At 68.1% G+C, this 17,930-nt stretch overlaps 3 protein-coding genes across 3 annotated transcripts in view; 1 reads left to right on the top strand and 2 right to left on the bottom strand.

The window, feature by feature from the left end:
* Positions 1-4,327, top strand: part of CPSF1 (cleavage and polyadenylation specific factor 1) — a 29,168-nt gene extending 24,841 nt beyond the window's left edge. The window contains exons 34-38 of the mRNA XM_065628462.1: positions 771-818; positions 1,259-1,411; positions 2,823-2,952; positions 3,585-3,723; positions 4,239-4,327. Of these exons, the coding sequence (XP_065484534.1) occupies positions 771-818; positions 1,259-1,411; positions 2,823-2,952; positions 3,585-3,723; positions 4,239-4,286 (518 nt within the window). The 3' untranslated portion in view covers positions 4,287-4,327. The remainder of the gene's footprint in view (positions 1-770; positions 819-1,258; positions 1,412-2,822; positions 2,953-3,584; positions 3,724-4,238) is intronic.
* ADCK5 (aarF domain containing kinase 5) lies at positions 4,317-17,926 on the bottom strand. Its single transcript, XM_065628467.1, has 15 exons — positions 17,899-17,926; positions 17,294-17,355; positions 16,455-16,589; positions 16,148-16,223; positions 14,100-14,300; positions 11,849-11,989; positions 8,884-8,997; positions 8,283-8,414; positions 6,652-6,735; positions 6,486-6,567; positions 6,321-6,399; positions 6,146-6,237; positions 4,841-5,093; positions 4,640-4,756; positions 4,317-4,549 (listed from the first exon to the last, which is right to left on the bottom strand). Exons 1-15 carry the CDS (start codon positions 17,914-17,916, stop codon positions 4,444-4,446), a joined length of 1,692 nt encoding a protein of 563 aa, XP_065484539.1. The 5' UTR covers positions 17,917-17,926; the 3' UTR covers positions 4,317-4,443.
* LOC135986317 (uncharacterized) lies at positions 9,005-10,266 on the bottom strand (the record flags this gene model as incomplete). Its single annotated transcript, XM_065630276.1, is given in 2 exon segments — positions 9,005-9,302; positions 9,305-10,266. Coding segments are annotated over 2 exon segments (1,101 nt in total), but the record flags the coding sequence as incomplete, so codon positions are not given.
* Positions 17,927-17,930: the final 4 nt, after the last annotated feature.

The following is a 17,930-nucleotide window of genomic DNA, read 5'->3' as shown; positions in this document are numbered from 1 at the left end:
CGGGGGGCACGGCGGCTGCGGCGCTGCCGGGGGGGTCCTGGTGCTTCTGGGGAGCTCCTGGTGCTGCCACATGGGTCCTGGTGTTACCATGTGGCTCCCAGTGTTACCATGTGGACCCTGGTGCTGCCACATGGGTCCTGGTTTTGCCGTGTGGATCCTGGTGTTACCACACGGATCCTGGTGTTGCCAGGAGGATCCCGGTGCTGCCATGGGGCTGTTGGTGCTACCACAAGGCTCCCGGTGTTGCCGGGGGGATCCCGGTGCTGCTGTGGGGTGCTGGTGTTGCCATGTGGCTCCCGGTGCTGCTGTGCAGCTCCTGGTGTCGCCACATGGCTCTGGTGGTGCCACGTGGCTCCTGGTGCCACCATGAGATCCTGGTGCTGCCGTGGGCTCATGGTGCTGCTGTGGGGCTCTTGGTTTTGCCATATGGCTCCATGTGGCTCCTGGTGTTGCCGCAGGGCTCCCGGTGCTGCCATCAGGCTCTTGATGCTGCTGTATGGCTCTAGTGTTGCCATATGGCTCCCAGCATATGGGTCCTGGCGTTGCCATGGGGCTCCCGGTGCTGCCACACGGCTCCTGGTGTTGCCACGTGGCTCTTGGTGTTACCATGAGGCTCCTGGTGTTGCTGGGGCCTCTTGGTGCTGCCATACGGGTCCTGGCGCTGCCACGAGGCTCCCGGCACCACCAGCGTCCCCCGTGGGTTTAGGGACCCCGGGGGCGGCCCCGGCGGTGCCACAGCCACACTTTGCCAAAACCTCCGTGTCCCACAGTGTCCGACCGCGACCGCAACCTGCTGGTCTACATGTACCTGCCCGAGGGTGAGGGGACACGGGGGGACACGGGGACACGGGGGGACAGGGAAGGATGCAAGGGGACATGAGGAGACACAGGGGGACACGGGACGGGGATATGAGAGGGTGCAGGGGGATGTGAGGGGACGTGGGGGGACACGGGACGGGGGACACACGGTGGGATGGGGGGGACACATGGGGACACAAGGGAACACAGACAGACATGGGGGGGACGGGGGGGATGTGGGGGAACAGAGGGGACATGGGGGGACATGAGGGGACACGAGATGTGGGGGACATGGGGGGACATGGGGGATGCAGGGGGACATGAGGGACATGGGGGGGACATGGGACACGGGGGACACGAGGGGACAGGGGGGATGGGGTGGATGTGGGGGGACATGGGACACGGGGGACACGAGGGGACAGGGGGGACGGGGGAGCAGCGCTGTGACCCCGTCCCGCAGCCAAGGAGAGTTTCGGGGGGCTGCGGCTGCTGCGCCGCGCCGATTTCCACGTGGGCGCGCACGTGAACACGTTCTGGCGCACGCCGTGCCGCGGCGGCGGCGACGGGCCCCGCAAAACCTGCGCCTGGGACAACAAGCACATCACCTGGTTCGGTGAGGACACGGGGACACCGGGGATGGGGGGACACGGCGGGGACAGGGGTTTGGGGGGACACAGGGGTTTGGGGGGACACGAGGGGAGTCGGGGGGACAGGGGATTGAGGGGACACAGGGGTTTGGGGGGGACACACAGACTGGGGGGACACAGGGGTTTGGGGGACACGAGGGGAGTTGGGGGGACACGGGGGGGTTGGGGGACATGGGGGTTTGGGGGGACATGGGGGTTTGGGGCGATATAGGGAGAGTTGAGACACGATTTGGGGGGACATGGGGATTTGGGGGGACACGGGGGGTTTGGGGGGATACAGGGAGAGTTGGGGGGCCACAGGGGGGTTGGGGGGACATGGGGGGGTTGGGATTTGGGGTGCTGGGTGCAGAGATCTGGGGCACTGGGTATAGCAAGGGGCCCGGGATTTGGGGTGCTGGGTTTGGGGGTGCTGGGCTGCGCCCTCAGATTTGGGGTGCAGGGTATATGAAGAGTCCCAGGATTTGGGGTGCTGGGCCCAGGATTTGGGGTGCAGAGTCCAGGTTGGTCCCTGGGTGCAGAGATTTGGGGTGCAGGGTCTGGGCTGGGTGCCAGGATTTGGGGTGCTGGGTGCTGAGAACTGGGGTGCAGGGAGGTCCCTGAGCGCTGGGATTTGGGGTGCTGGGTACAGGAAGGGTCCCAGGATCTGGGGTGCAGAGATTCGGGGTGCGAAGGGCAGAGAGGTCCCTGGGAGCTGGGAATTGGGGTGCAGGGTATAAGAAGGGTCCCAGGATTTGGGGTGCTGGGGTTTTGGGTGCAGGCAGGTCCCTGGGTGCAGAAATTTGGGGTGCTGGGTACAGGGAGGGCCCTGGGTGCTGAGAATTGGGGTGCAGGCACAAGAAGGGTCCCAGGATTTGGGGTGCAGGGTCTGGGCTGGGTGCCGGGATTTGGGGTGCTGGGATTTGGGGTGTAGAGGCCAGGGAGGTTCCTGGGGTGCAGGAGAGTCCCAGGATTTGGGGTGCAGGGCCTGAGCACAGTGTTTGGTTTTGCGGTGCCCCCTGACACCCCCAAATCCCTGAACCCCCAAATCCCCTGAACCCCCAAATCCCCCAACACCCCCAAACCCCCTCACACCGCCAACCCCCCTGACACCCCAAAAACCCCCAAACCCTCCGACACCACCAAACCCCCTGAACCCCCCAAACCCCCTGAGCCCCCCAAACCCCCTGAACCCCCAACACCCCCAAACCCCCTGAACCCCAACCCTCTTGAACCCCAAGTCCCCTGACACCCCAAAAGCCCCCTGAACCACGCAACCCCCTGAACCCCCAACCCCCCTGAACCCCCAAAACCCCCTGACACCCCAAAACCCCCTGAACCCCAAACCCCTGAACCCCAAATCCCCTGAACCCCAAATCCCTGATGCCCCGTTTTGTGCAGCGACGCTGGACGGGGGGCTGGGGCTGCTGCTGCCCATGCAGGAGAAAACCTACCGGAGGCTGCTGATGCTGCAGAACGCGCTGGGCAGCGCCCTGGCCCACCACGCGGGGCTGAACCCCAGGGCCTTCAGGTATGACCCATAGACTGACCCATAGATTGACCCACACCTGGCCCACCACGCGGGGCTGAACCCCAGGGCCTTCAGGTATGACCCATAGACTGACCCATAGATTGACCCACACCTGGCCCACCACGCGGGGCTGAACCCCAGGGCCTTCAGGTATGACCCATAGACTGACCCATAGATTGACCCACACCTGGCCCACCACGCGGGGCTGAACCCCAGGGCCTTCAGGTATGACCCATAGACTGACCCATAGATTGACCCACACCTGGCCCACCACGCGGGGCTGAACCCCAGGGCCTTCAGGTATGACCCATAGACTGACCCATAGATTGACCCACACCTGGCCCACCACGCGGGGCTGAACCCGCAGTCCCTGTCCCCCCGATGCTGATGTGTCCCCAGTGTCCCCCCGCTGTCCCCTTTCCTCCCCGATGCCAGTGTCCCTGCTGTCCCTGGTTCCCACTGCCCATGTCACCAATGTCCCCCGTGTCCCTGATGCCCCCATGTCCCCCATGTCCCCAGTGTCCCCTGTCCCCAGGCTGCTGCACGCGGAGCGGTGGGTGCTGCAGAACGCGGTGTCCCCAATGTCCCCTGTCTCAAATGTCCCCAATGTCCCCTGTCCCCAATGTCCCCAGGCTGCTGCACACGGAGCGGCGGGCGCTGCAGAACGCGGTGCGGAACGTGCTGGACGGGGAGCTGCTGCAGCGCTACCTGTACCTGAGCACCATGGAGCGCGCCGAGCTGGCCAAGAAGATCGGGACCACCCCCGACATCGTGAGCCGTGGGGCTGGCATGTGGGGCAGGGAGCCATGGGGCAGGGTTATGGAGTGGGGCTGTGGGGCAGGGGTGTGAGGCTGGGAGCCATGGGGCAGGGCTGTGGTGTGGGGTTATGAGGCTGAGGTGTGGGGCTGGGAGCCATGGGGCAGGGCTGTGGTGTGGGGTTATGAGGCTGAGGTGTGGGGCTGGGAGCTATGGGGCTGGGCTGTGGGGCTGGGCCATGGGGCAGGGGTGTGGGGCAGAGCTGTGGGGCAGGGAGCCATGAGGCTGCTGTGGGGCTGGGAGCCATGGGGTGGGCTGTGGGGCAGGGATATGGGGCTGGGCTGTGGGGCTGAGCTGTGGGGCAGGGCCATGGGGCAGGGCCGTGGGGCAGAGCCGTGGGGCAGGGCCGTGCTTCCAGCCCCCCTCATCCCCACAGGCCTCCACCCCACACACGAGGCCACCCCTGTCCTGCCCCCTCCCTGCCCCACACATCCCGCGCCCCATAACCCCCAGCGCCTCCTTCCCCCCAGATCCTGGACGACCTGCTGGAGATCGACCGGGTCACGGCGCATTTTTGAGGGCCCCCCCCCCAAAAAATAAATTTTGTAAAGAACCAGGAACCCCCCGTCCCGTGTCTGTGTCCGTGTCCCGGCCGGGGGGGCACAAACCAGGTGGCGGGTTCTTTTTGAGGGGGTTTATTTTTACTTGGGGGGGTGTTTATTTTGGGGGACCCCCCTACTCCTGCAGATACTCGTCCATCTCGGGGCTGGGGGTCAGGACCCCCCAGGCCAAGAGCAGCCGCAGCAGCGACGTCGTCGCCCGCGCCGAGAGGCTCTCGAACCTGCGACCGAGGGGAGGAAATTGGGGGGGGTTCCCCATGCCCTCCCCGTTTTTACAACCCCCCGTTTTCCCCAGCGCCCCCCACACCCACCTGAGCGCCACCTCGAACTTGAGGCTCTCCCAGAACACGCGCAACCAGCAGAAAACGCCGATTCTGCCAATTCCGCCCAGTTTCTCCCCGGTCAGGCGGCTCCAGCTCCTCACGGCGCTACGGGGCGAAAACGCCTCATCCCCGACCCCCTGAAAACACCCCCAAAACCCCCATTTTTTTCCCCGCACCCCCGAAACTCACGCCTTGGCCATGAGGGTGTAGCGGTCGACGGGGGCGCCCAGCGCGGCGTGGATGCTGCGCACGGTGTTGATGTTGCGGAACACCAGCAGCATGGGCCGCGGCAGCGCCCGCAGGACGCGCAGCACCCGCTGGAAATGCTGCGCCGCCATCTCCTGCATGTACGCGCGTTCGGCGCCCGTCAGCGCCCGCGCCAGCGACAGCCCCGCGCGCCGCAGTGGCCGCTGCATCAGGATCTCGCTGAACAGGAAGTAATCTGGGGCGGGGGAAGACCACGGGGGTCAAGTTCAAGGGGTGCAGGACCCCGGGGGTCAAGGGCAGGGGGTGCAGAACCCCGGGGGTCGAGTTCAGGGGGTGCAGAACCCCAGAGGTCAAGTTCAAGGGGTGCAGGACCCCGGGGGTCAAGGGCAGGGGCTGCAGAACCCCAGGGGTCAAGTTCAAGGGGTGCAGGACCCCGGGGGTCAAGGGCAGGGGGTGCAGAATCCCAGAGGTCAAGGTCAGGGGCTGCAGGAACCCGGGGGTCAAGGTCAGGAGGTGCAGAACCCCCCAGGGAGCTCAGGGCAGGAGAACGAGGCTACAGCCCCCTAGTCCTCAAGTTCAAGGGTTTCAGAACCCCAGGGGTCAAGTTCAAGGGCTGCAGAACCCCCCAGGGAGCTCAGGGCAGCAGGGCGGGGCTGCAGCCCCCGCCCCGAGATCAAGTTCAAGGGCAGCGGCCCAGGGAGGCGGGTTTAGGGGATGCAGCTCCCCTGGAGTCAAGTTCAAGGGCTGCAGCCCCCCAGGGGTGAAGTTCAAGGGTTCAGCCCCCCCAGCACACACGGGTCACCCCAGACGGCGCCAGCGCAGCCTGGGGACACTGGGGACAACAGGGACGGGAACCCCCCAAGGAGCGGGAAGGTGGGGACCCCCCTGGGGGTGACGGGACCCACCTTGGGGACCCCCCTGGGGTATGACGGGACCCCGGGGGGGGATGACAGCCCCCCCAGAGGTGACGGGACCCCAAGAGGGCAACAAGTGCCCCCTCCTTCCCTTTTGGGGACCCTCCGCAGGGATGACAAGACCCCCCTGGGGATGCGACGAGACCCCCCCAGAGGTGACAGGACCCCCCGAGGGTAACAAGACCCGCCCTGTTCCCCTTTGGGGACCCTCCCCAGGAATGACAAGACCCGCCTGGGGACCCTCCTGGGGATGTGACAAGAACCCCCAGAGGTGCCAGGACCCCAGGGGTTGGTGCCAGGACCCCAGGGGTTGGTGCCAGGACCCCAGGGGTTGGTGCCGGCCCCCCCCACGGTGCCCGGCCCCCCGACTCACCCTGCACCCCCAGCTCGGCCGCCCGGCTGCGCATGGCCCCGTCGTCGCGCAGGACGATGGCTCTCCAGAGCTGGCACAGCGCCGCGCGGTCCCTGCGGTCCCCGAGGCCTCAGGGGGGGACACGTCCTCCCCGTGTCCCCAGCGCCCCCCCGGGGCCCCCCCGGCCCCCCCTGACCTCTCGCTCAGGAACTCGTACAGCCCGTGGTCCAGCAGCACCAGTTGGGCTTTGCCGTCGGGGCCGCGTCGCACCAGCACTGCGGGGGGGACGCGGGGACATGGGGACACCGGGCGCCTTGGGGACCCCCCCAGGGCCTCGGGGACCCCCCCCCGGCGCTGGTACCGTTCCCGGGGTGGGGGTCGGCGTGGATGAAGCCGGTGTAGAAGATCTGCTCGGCGAACACGCGGATCAGCTTCTCGGCCGCCTGCGGGGACACGGGGGGGTGACAGCGCTGGGGTGTCCCCAGGGTGTCCCCGGGGTGTCCCCAACGCCGCCCCGTGTCACTCACGTCCTGCACGCCCAGGCCCTGGCTGCGGATCCCCTCCACGTTGGTGATCTTGCAGCCCTCGCAGAAATCGGCCGTCAGGATGCGCTGGGGACACGGGGGGACACGGGACAGGGACACGGGGGGACAGGGACACGGGGGACAGGGGTAGTGACACGGACACAGGGGACAGGGGCAGGGACAAGGGACAGGGCCAGAGACACAGGGGACAAGGGACAGGGGCAGGGACACAGGGGACAGGGACACAGAGGGACAGGGGGACGGGGGTAGGGACAGAGACATGTGGGACAAGGGGACAGGGAAGGGGACAGGGGTGGGGACAGGGACACAGGGGACAGAGACGCAGGGGGACAGGCGGGGGAATGGGGAGGGACACGGGTGGGTTCAAGCAGGGACAGGCAGGGATGGGGACACACAGGGATGGGCACAGGGACACGGGGGGGACAGGGACAGGGATGGGGACATGTCAGCCCCCTGTCCCTGCCAGCCCATCCCCGCTGTCCCCACTGTCCTTGTCCCGGCCCCATGGTCCCTGTCCCAGCATCCCTGCCAGCCCTGTCCCTTGTCCCCAACACACCCCCAGTCCTTGTCCCACTGTCCCTGAGATCCTTTGTCCCCTGCTCCCTGTCCCCCCATCCCTGCCACCCTGTCCCCATCACACGCACGGTCCCCGTCCCCATGTCCCCCGTCCCCATCGCACCCACGGTCCGTGTGCCTGTGGTCCCCATGTCCCCGTGTCCCCCCGTGTCCCCATGTCTCCAGCAGCCCCTTTCCTCCCTGCCCAGCACACTTGCTGTCCCTGTCCCCGTACCCAGGGCTCCTGTCCCCATCGCCCCTGTCATCCCTGTCCCACGGCAGCTGCCACCCCTGTCCCCATCATGTCCCCAGTCCCTGTGCCCTGTCCCCACTGTGCCTGCCATCACTGTCCCCAGTCCCTCTCCCCTGTCTCCACTGTTCTTCTGGTCCTTGATCCCTCTCTCTGTCCCCATTCGCCACCACTCCCACCATCCCTGTCCCCCTGTCCCCATCTTGCTGCTCTTGTCCCCATGTCCCCGTGTCCCCGTGTCCCCCCATTGCTGCTCTTGTCCCAGTGCACCCATGTCCCCCCCATGTCCACGTATCCCGCCGTGTCCCAGTGCACCCATGTGCCCCCATGTCCCTCTGTGTTCCCACCTTGCTGCTCTTGTCCCCATGTCCCCCCCATGTCCCCATGTCCCCTGTCCCCACCTTGCTGCTCTTGTCCCAGTGCACCCGTGTGTCCCCCATGTCCCCATGTCCCCCGCTTGCTGCTCTTGTCTCAGTGCACCCGTGTCCCCTCCGTGTCCCCCCATGTCCCTGTGTCCCCACCTTGCTGCTCTTGTCCCCATGTCCCCCCCCATGTCCCATGTCCCCACCTTGCTGCTCTTGCCCCAGTGCACCCATGTCCCCCCCATGTCCCCACCTTGCTGCTCTTGTCCCCATGTCCCCCCCATGTCCCGTGTCCCCACTTTACTGCTCTTGTCCCAGTGCATCCATGTCCCCCCCATGTCCCCACCTTGCTGCTCTTGTCCCAGTGCACCCATGTCCCCCCCATGTCCCATGTCCCCACCTTGCTGCTCTTGTCCCCATGTCCCCCCCATGTCCCATGTCCCCACCTTGCTGCTCTTGTCCCAGTGCACGCGCGGCACCACCACGTAGCCGCAGTGCCGCAGGTCCCTGGCGCAGCGCTCCGCGTTCCGACCCTCGTTCTCAAAGTCCAGCTCCTGCGCCAGCGTCCCCTTCAGCTCCTGGGACACGGGGACACGGGGACACGGGGGGTCCTGAGCGTGTGTCCCCCCCAGGGACCTGCAGCCCCAGCCCAGTGCGGGGGGGGCAGGAACCGCATGGTGGGCAGTGGCAGCTCAGGGGGGACATGGGGGTGACATGGGGGTGACACGGGGGGTCTGTCGGGGGGCTGTCACCTGCAGCCCCATCCCAGGGCCAAGGCAGGTGCAGGAACCCCACAATGCGCAGCGGCAGCTGGGGGGGGACAGGGACACGGGGGACATAGGAGTGACATGGGGACACTGAGGTGACACGGGGACACCGGGGTGTCACCTGCAGCACCCATCCGAGCACAAAGCCCAGGTGCACGAACCCCACGATGTGCAGTGGCAGCTGGGGGGGGACAGGGGACATGGGGTGACACCGGGGACATGGGGGTGACATGGGGACACTGAGGGGACACTGGGGTGACCTGGGGACAGGGGGTGTCACCTGCAGCACCCATCCGAGCGCGAAGGCCGGGTGCATGAACTCCACGATGCGCAGCAGCAGCTCCAGCGTCCGGATGTCGCCCTCGAACCGGTCGCGGAGATCGATGTACTGGACCTGGGGACACGGGACATGGGGACACGGGGACACGGGGACAGGGGGACACGGGGACATGGGGACATGGGGACACGGGGACATGGGGACATGGGGACATGGGGACACAGGGACATGGGGACAGGGGGACATGGGGACACAGGGACATGGGGACACGGGGACATGGGGACAGGGGGACACGGGGACATGGGGACACGGGGACATGGGGACATGGGGACATGGGGACACGGGGACATGGGGACATGGGGACAGGAGGACACAGGGACACGGGGACACGGGGACGGGGGAACATGAGGACAGAGGGATCTGAGGGACATGGGGACATGGGGGACATGGGGACAGGGGGACCTGGGAACAGGGGGACATGGGGACATGGGGACATGGGGGACAGGGGGACACAGGGACATGGGGACATAGGGACACAGGGACACGGGGACATGGGGACATGGGGACACGGGGACACAGGGACACAGGGACGGGGGAACATGAGGACAGAAGGACCTGGGGGACACGGGGACATGGGGGACAGGGGGACACAGGGACATGGGGACATAGGGACACGGGGACAGGGGGACATGCGGACATGGGGACACGGGGACACGGGGACACGGGGGACATGAGGACAGAGGGACCTGGGGGACACGGGGACATGGGGGACAGGGAGACATGGGGGACATGGGGACACGGGACATGGGGACACGGGGACACGGGGACACAGGGACATGGGGACACGGGGACAGGGGGATATGGGGACAGGGGGACACAGGGACATGGGGACATGGGGACACGGGGACAGGGGGATATGGGGGACATGAGGGACATGAGGACAGAGGGACCTGGGGGACACAGGGACAGGGGGACACAGGGACATGGGGACACGGGGACAGGGGGACACGGGGGACATGGGGGACATGAGGACAGAGGGACCTGGGGGACATGGGGACATGGGGGACATGGGGACAGGGGGACCTGGGGGACATGGGGACATGGGGGACATGAGGACAGAGGGACCTGGGGGGCATGGGGACATGGGGGACATGGGGACAGGGGGACCTGGGAACAGGGGGACAGGGGGACACGGGGGACCTGGGGGACACAGGGACAGGGGGACATGGGGACATGCGGACACAGGGGACAGGGGGACCTGGGGACACGGGGGACATGGGGACAGGGGGACCTGGGGGACATGCGGACAGGGGGATATGGGGACATGGGGACATGGGGGACAGGGGGGACATGGGTGACACAGGGACAGGGGGACATGGGAACATGTGGGGACACTGCAGGGGTCACAAGGGACATGGGGGAGACAGCGGAGGGGTCATGGGTGACATGGGGGGTCACGGGGGCACAGGGGGGTGACAGGGGGAGGGACACTGAGGGGTCACAGGGGACAGTGGGGGGGACAGTGGGGGTCGCGGGGGGACATGGGGGGGTCACAGGGCACACTGGGGAGGTCACGGGGGACACCGGGGGTGTCATGGGGGGACACTGGGGGGTCACAGGGGTCATGCTGGGGGACACTTGGGGGGTCACAGGGGACATGGCGGGGGGGTCACTGGAGGGGTCACGGGGGGACACGGGGGGGACAGTGGGGGGGTCACATGGGACACCAGGGGTGTCATGGGGGCACTGGGGGGTTACTGGGGGGCACTGGGGGGGTTTGGGGGGGTCACTGGGGAGGTCATGGGGGATATTGGAGGAGTTATGGGGGGGTCACTGGAGGGTTATTGGGGGCACTGGGGGGTTATGGGGGGTACTGGGGGGATCACGGGGGTCATGTGGGGTCACTGGGGGGGTCATGGGGTTCACTGGGGGGCACTGGGGGGATCACGGGGGTCATGTGGGGTCACTGGGGGGGTCATGGGGTTCACTGGGGGGCACTGGGGGGATCACGGGGGTCATGGGGAGTCACTGGGGGTCACTGGGGGGGTGTCTGCTGGGGGGGGAGCTCCGGTGGAGGCTCCTTGGGGAACCCCGGGGGGTGTCGATGTTGGGGGGTCCCCGCGTGTCCTGGGGGATGGGGAAGCTGGGGGGGGCTCCCGGGGGGGGATCCCCAAGGGTGTCCTGGGGGGTCCCTGGGGGAGAGTCCGGGGGGGTCAGCAGGTGGGGGCTGGGGAGGGGGAGCTTTGGGGGGTCCTGACGGGGAGTTTTGTTCCCAGGGGGTCCTGGGGGGTGTCTGGGGGGCCCAAGGGTCTCCTGGGGGGGGATCAGCAGTGGGGGTCACCATGGGGGGGTGTCCCCTGCTGGGGGTCCCGCTGTGGGAGGGGTCCCTGGGGGGGGTCCCCGGGAGGGGGGGGTCTTGCTGTTGGGGGACCCAGGGCTGTCTGAAGGGGGGGCCAGGGGCTCGCCTGGGGTTGGGGGGGGCGGGATCCACAAGGGTCTCTTGGAGGCGGGGGGGTGCCTGGAAAGGTCCCTGGGGGGATCCCGGGGGGGTTCCATGGGTGTCCTGGGGGTCCCTGGGGTGTTCTGGGGGTCCCTGGGGGTGTCCCTGGGTGTCCTTGGGGACGTCTCGGGGTGTCCCTGGGTGACCTGGGGGTCCCTGGGGGGGTTCCTCGGTGTCCCGGGGTGGGGTCCCCAGGGTGTCCTGGGGGTCCCTGGGTGTCCTGGGGGTCCCTGGGGTGTCTTGGGTGTCCCGGGGTGGGGTCCCCAGGGTGTCCTGGGGGTCCCTGGGTGTCCTGGGGGTCCCTGGGGTATCCCCAGGGTGTCCTGGGGTGGGGTCCCCAGGGTGTCCTGGGGGTCCCTGGGTGTCCGGGGGGTCCCTGGGGTATCCCCAGGGTGTCCCAGGCTGGGGTCCCCAGGGTGTCCTGGGGGTCCCTGGGTGTCCGGGGGGTCCCCGTCCCCGTGCCCCCACCTTGACGGCCACGGGGGTCCCGTCCTGCAGCCGCGCCCGGTGCACCTGGGCCAGGCTGGCGGCCGCCACCGGCTCGTAGTCGAACTCGCGGAACAGCCCGGCCGGGGTGGTGCGGAACTCCTCCAGAAACAGCTCATCCACCTGGGGGGACAGGGACATGGGGACGGGGACATGGGGACAGGGACATGGGGACAGGGACAGGGGCAACTCCTCCAGAAACAGCTCATCCACCTGGGGGGACAGGGACATGGGGACGGGGACATGGGGACAGGGACATGGGGACAGGGACACGGGCAACTCCTCCAGAAACAGCTCATCCACCTGGGGGGACAGGGACAGGGACATGGGGACAGGGACATGGGGACAGGGACACGGGCAACTCCTCCAGAAACAGCTCATCCACCTGGGGGGACAGGGACATGGGGACAGGGACATGGGGACAGGGACATGGGGACGGGGACATGGGGACAGGGACATGGGGAACTCCTCCAGAAACAGCTCATCCGCCTGGGGGGACAGGGACATGGGGACAGGGACATGGGGACAGGGACATGGGGAACTCCTCCAGAAAGAGCTCATCCGCCTGGGGGGACAGGGACATGGGGACGGGGACATGGGGACAGGGACAGGGACATGGGCAACTCCTCCAGAAACAGCTCATCCACCTGGGGGGACAGGGACATGGGGACGGGGACATGGGGACAGGGACATGGGGAACTCCTCCAGAAACAGCTCATCCGCCTATGGGGACAATGACATGAGGACATCATGGGGACATGGGGAACTCCTCCAGAAACAGCTCATTGACCTAAGGGACATCATGGGGACATCATGGGGACATCGTGGGGACATGGTGCAGAACCCCTCCAGGAACAGCTGGTCTATCTGGGGGGACAGCGTGGGGACATGGGGATGGGGACATGGGGACAGGATGGGGACAGCGTGGGGACATGGGGAGCTCCTCCAGGAACAGCTCATTGACCTGGGGACAGGGGGACATGGGGACCCCTGTCCCCCCGTGTCCCCCCCCACGGTGTCCCCAGCACAGCGCTCTGTCCTACAGGGGGCGCAAGGTGACCCCCCCGTGTCCCCATGTCACCTCTCCGTGTCCCCATGTCACCTCTCCATGTCCCCACCGCAGGGCACCCCCGTGTCCCCATGTCACCTGTCTGTGTCTCTCCCATGTCTCCCTGTGTCCCCATGTCGTCTCTCGGTGTCCCCAGGTCACCCCCTGTGTCCCCCTGTCCCCGTCCGTGTCCCTGTCCCCTCTCTGTGTCCCTGTCCCCGTGTCACCCCATGTCCCTGTCCCCTGTCACCTCTCCATGTCCCCCGACGTCACCCCCCGTGTCCCCCATCCCCTCTCCATGTCCCTGTCCCTATGTCACCCCATGTCGCCTGTCCCTTCTCTGTGTCCCTGTCCCCATGTCACCCTGTGTCTCCGTGTCCCCTGTCCATGATCATGTGTCCCCGTGTCCCCTGTCTGTGTCCCTGTCCCTGGTCCCTCCTCTGTGTCCCTGTCCCCATGTCCCCCGTGTCCTTGTCTCCTGTCCCCTCTCTGTGTCCCTGTCCCCATGTCCCCTGCCCATGTCCCTGTCCCCATGTCCCCCCATGCTCCTGTCCCCTGTCCCCCGTGTCCCTGTCTCCATTTCCCCTGTCCCCTTTCCACGTCCCTGTCCTCATGTCACCCCGTGTCCCCTGTCCATGTCCCTGTCCCCCTGTCCCCTGTGTCCCTGCTCCCCTCTCCGTGTCCCTGTCCCCTTGTCACCCCTGTGTCCCCTATTCCCCATGTCCCTTGTCCCCTCTCCGTGTCCCTGTCCCCCGCGTCCGTGTCCCCAGTCACCTCTCTGTGTCCCTGTCTCCATGTCACCCCTGTGTCCCCTGTGTCCCCAGTCCCCTCTCTGTGTCCCCGCCCCCTGTCCCATGTCCCTGGTCCCCTCTCCATGTCCCTGTCCCCGTGTCCCCCGTCCCGTGTCCCCCGTCCCCTCTCCGTGTCCCCTGTCCCCGTGTCCCCTCTCCGTGTCCCCCGTCCCGTGTCCCCGTCCCCTCTCCGTGTCCCCTGTCCCCATGTCCCCTCTCCGTGTCCCCGGTCCCCTCTCTGTGTCCCTGTCCCATGTCCCCATGTCCCCTCTCCGTGTCCTGGTCCCATGTCCCCGTCACCTCTCCGTGTCCCCTGTCCCCATGTCCCCTCTCCGTGTCCTGGTCCCATGTCCCCATGTCCCCTCTCCGTGTCCCGGTCCCGTGTCCCCGTCACCTCTCCGTGTCTGCGCTGCAGGGCCCGATCCTCCAGGGGTCTGAGCGCGGCGCCGTACTCGGGGGGCAGGAGGTGGTTGAAGGCGCAGAGCCCCTGGCCCAGCTTCACGTAGAGCCCCCCGTTCCGCAGGGCCCCCCAGAACAGCCGCTCCGCGCCGCGCCGGTGGCACCGCGACATCCCGGCCGCGAACGCCGCGCTGTCCTGGGGACGGGGCGCGTCACGCAACACAGCGCCCCGAAACACCCGGAGCGCCCCGAAAACACCCGGAGTGCCCCGAAACACCCGGAGCGCCCCGAAATACCCGGAGCGCCCCGAAACACCCAGAGCGCCCCGAAAACACCCGGAGTGCCCCCAAAACACCCGGAGCGCCCCGAAACACCCGGAGCGCCCCGAAAACACCCGGAGTGCCCCCAAAACACCCGGAGCGCCCCGAAATACCCGGAGCGCCCCGAAACACCCGGAGCGCCCCGAAAACACCCGGAGCGCCCCAAAAACACCCAGAGCGCCCCCAAAACACCCGGAGCGCCCCGAAATACCCGGAGCGCCCCGAAACACCCGGAGTGCCCCCAAAACACCCGGAGCGCCCCCAAAAACCCACAGCGCCCCGAAACACCCGGAGCACCCCCAAAACACCCAGAGTGCTCCAAAATCCACCCGGAGCGCCCCAAAACACCCACAGCGCCCTGAAACACCCGGAGCGCCCCGAAACACCCGGAGCACCCCAAAATCCACCCGGAGTGCCCCCAAAACACCCGGAGCACCCTGAAAACACCCACAGCGCCCTGAAACACCCGGAGCACCCCAAAATCCACCCGGAGCACCCCAAAAACACCCAGAGCGCCCCAAAAACACCCAGAGTGCCCTGAAAACACCCAGAGCGCCCCAAAAACACCCAGAGTGCCCCAAAACACCCAGAGTGCCCCCAAATCCACCCAGAGCGCCCCGAAAACATCCGGAGTCCCTGAAAACACCCAGAGTGCCCCCCAAAAACCAAAGCACCCCGAAACACCCGGAGCACCCCGAAAACACCCAGGGTGCCCCCACAACACCCAGAGCACCCCAAAACCAACCAGAGCACCCCAAAACACCCGGAGTGCCCCGAAAACACCCACAGTGCCCCAAAACACCCGGAGCGCCCCAAAATCCACGCGGAGCGCCCCGAAAACACCCGGAGCGCCCCCAAAAACCCACAGCACCCCGAAACACCCGGAGCACCCCGAAAACACCCACGGTGCCCCCACAACACCCAGAGCACCCCAAAACCAACCAGAGCACCCCAAAAACACCCGGAGCGCCCTGAAAACACCCAGAGTGCCCCCAAAACACCTGGAGTGCCCCAAAAACACCTGGAGCACCCCGGAAACACCCGGAGCACCCCAAAAACACCCACAGCACCCTGAAAACACCCACAGCGCCCCAAAACCCCCACGGCACCCCAAAATCCACCCGGAGTGCCCCAAAAACAAACCCAGAGAGCCCCAAACCACCCACAGCGCCCCAAAAACACCCACAGCGCCCCAAAACCCACCCAGAGCACCCCAAAACCCTCCCAGCACCCCAACATCCCCGGGGGGACACAGGGCCACAGACCAGCCCCCCCACAGCCCCTCACTGAGCCCCCCAAGAACCACCATCGGGTGCCCCCCAGCACCCCAAGTGTCCCCTGGGCCCCCAACCAGCCACCGAGCCCCCCAACTGCCCCAGAGCCCCCCAAGTGCCCCCCAGAGCCCCCAGCACCCCAAGTGTCCCCATAGCCCCCAGCCCCCCCAGTGCCCCCCAGCACCCCAAGTGTCTCCTGAGCCCCCCAAATGCTCGAGCCCCCAACCAGCCACTGAGCCCCCCAAGCGCCCCAAGCCCCAGGACCCCTCGCTGAGCCCCCCCAACTGTCCCTGAGCCCCCCAAGTGCCCCCCTGAGCCCCCCAGTCCCCCTGAGCCCCCCACCTCCCCCAGCCCCCAAGTCCCCCCCGTGCCCCCCACCTCCTCCAGCCCCCCAGTCCCCCCGTGCCCCCCACCTCCCCCAGCCCCCCAGTCCCCCCCGTGCCCCCCACCTCCTCCAGCCCCCGCAGCGCCACGTTCTGTGTCCACCAATAGTCCAGGGAGATGTGAACACCCACGGCCAGGGACCTGGGGGGCACGGGGGGGTCAGACCGGGGAACCCCCCAGCCCCCCAAACCTCCCGAACCATCCCACGGGGGGGTTCAACCTTGGAGGGACCCAGGCGTCCGGGCCCTCCCATCCCCTCAAGCTCCGCCCCCCCAACCCCCCCACCTGCCGAACCGTCCCACAGGGCGGGGGGGGTCAGCCCTGAGGGGACCCAGGCGTCCGGGCCCGCCCCCCGCCCCCCCGGCCCCCCACCTGCCGAAGCGTCCCACGCCGTCCAGCAGGAGGCGCGCCCTGCGCCGCTGGGGGGGCTCCGCGCTCACGTACCAGCCCCCCCCCAGCGCCCCCCCCAGCCCCAGCGCCAGCAGCACCGGCCGCGCCACGGCCCGACTGGGGGGGCACGGGGGTCAGCGCGGGGGCGCACGGGCCACGGAGACCCCCGAGGCTCACAAACCCCCCGGGACACAGAGACCCCCCCGACCCACGGACCCCCCCCGACCCACGGACCCCCCGACCCACGGAGACCCCCGCGGCTCATAAACCCCCCCGGGACACAGACCCCCCCCGACCCACAGAATCCCCCCGACCCACAGAATCCCCCGGCCCATAGAACCTCCCCGACCTATAGAATGCCCCCGACCTATAGAGCCCCCCGACCCACAGACCCCCCCCGACCCATAGAACCCCCCCGACCCATAGAAGCCCCACGACCTATAGAACGCCCCCGACCTATAGGACGCCCCCGACCCATAGAACCCCCCCGACCCATAGAGCCTCCTGACCTATAGAGCCCCCCGACCCATAGAATCCCCGACCCATAGAGCCCCTGGGACCCACGGACCCCCCAATCCATAGAGACCCGCAGACCCATAGAGAGCCCCCCGACCCACAGAACCCCCCGAGACCCACGGACCCCCCGTGAACGGAAGAACCCCCCTGACCCATAGAACCCCCCCGTGACCCATAGACCCCCCCCCGACCCACAGAACCTCCCCCTTGCACCCCACCACCCCCCCAGCCCCACAGACCCCCCCAGCCCCACAGACCCCCCCAGCCCCACACGCCCCCCCAGCCCCACATCCGCCCCATCTCACCGGGGCGGGGGGGGGCCCGGGGGCCGCTGCAGCGCGGGGGGGGGCAGGCGGCACAGCTGCACCTGGGGGGGCCCGGGGGCTCAGTGGGACCCCAACCCTCCCTCGGTGGGTGTCCCCCCCCGCCCCACCCCCCGGCCTTGGGGGGCGTGTCCCCCCGCCCCGCCCCCCCCCAGCGCTCAAGGCCGCGGCCGCGGGTCCGGGGGGGGGCGGGGGGGGGTCCCTGAGGGGGGAACAACGGGGGAGACCCGGGGGGGCGGGGGGGGGTTCCCCGGGGGTTTCCAGTGGGGGGGGTCCCCGGAGGGGGCGGCGCTATTTAGGGGGTTCCCTGGGGGGGGGGGGGGTCCCCGGGGTGGGGGGGAATCCCCGGGGGGGTAACCCTGGGAGGGGCGGGGGGGGGGGAATCCCCAAGGGGATCCCGGGGGGGAATCCCGGGGGGGAATCCCGGGGGGGAATCCCGGGGGGCGGGTCCGGGGGGTGTCCCGGGGCGGGGGGATTCCCGGGGGGATCCCGGGGGGGAATCCCGGGGGGGTCCCGGGGGGGCGGTCAGGGGGGTGTCAGGGGGTCCGGGGGGGTCCCGGGTGTTCCCGGGGGGTCCCGCCCCTCACCGCGCTCCGCAGCCCCATGTCCGCGGTCACCG

Source organism: Caloenas nicobarica, chromosome 2, assembly GCF_036013445.1.
Source record: "Caloenas nicobarica isolate bCalNic1 chromosome 2, bCalNic1.hap1, whole genome shotgun sequence".
In the NCBI taxonomy this organism is placed as follows: Eukaryota; Metazoa; Chordata; class Aves; order Columbiformes; family Columbidae; genus Caloenas; species Caloenas nicobarica.
This window is presented reverse-complemented; position numbering and strand designations above follow the sequence as displayed.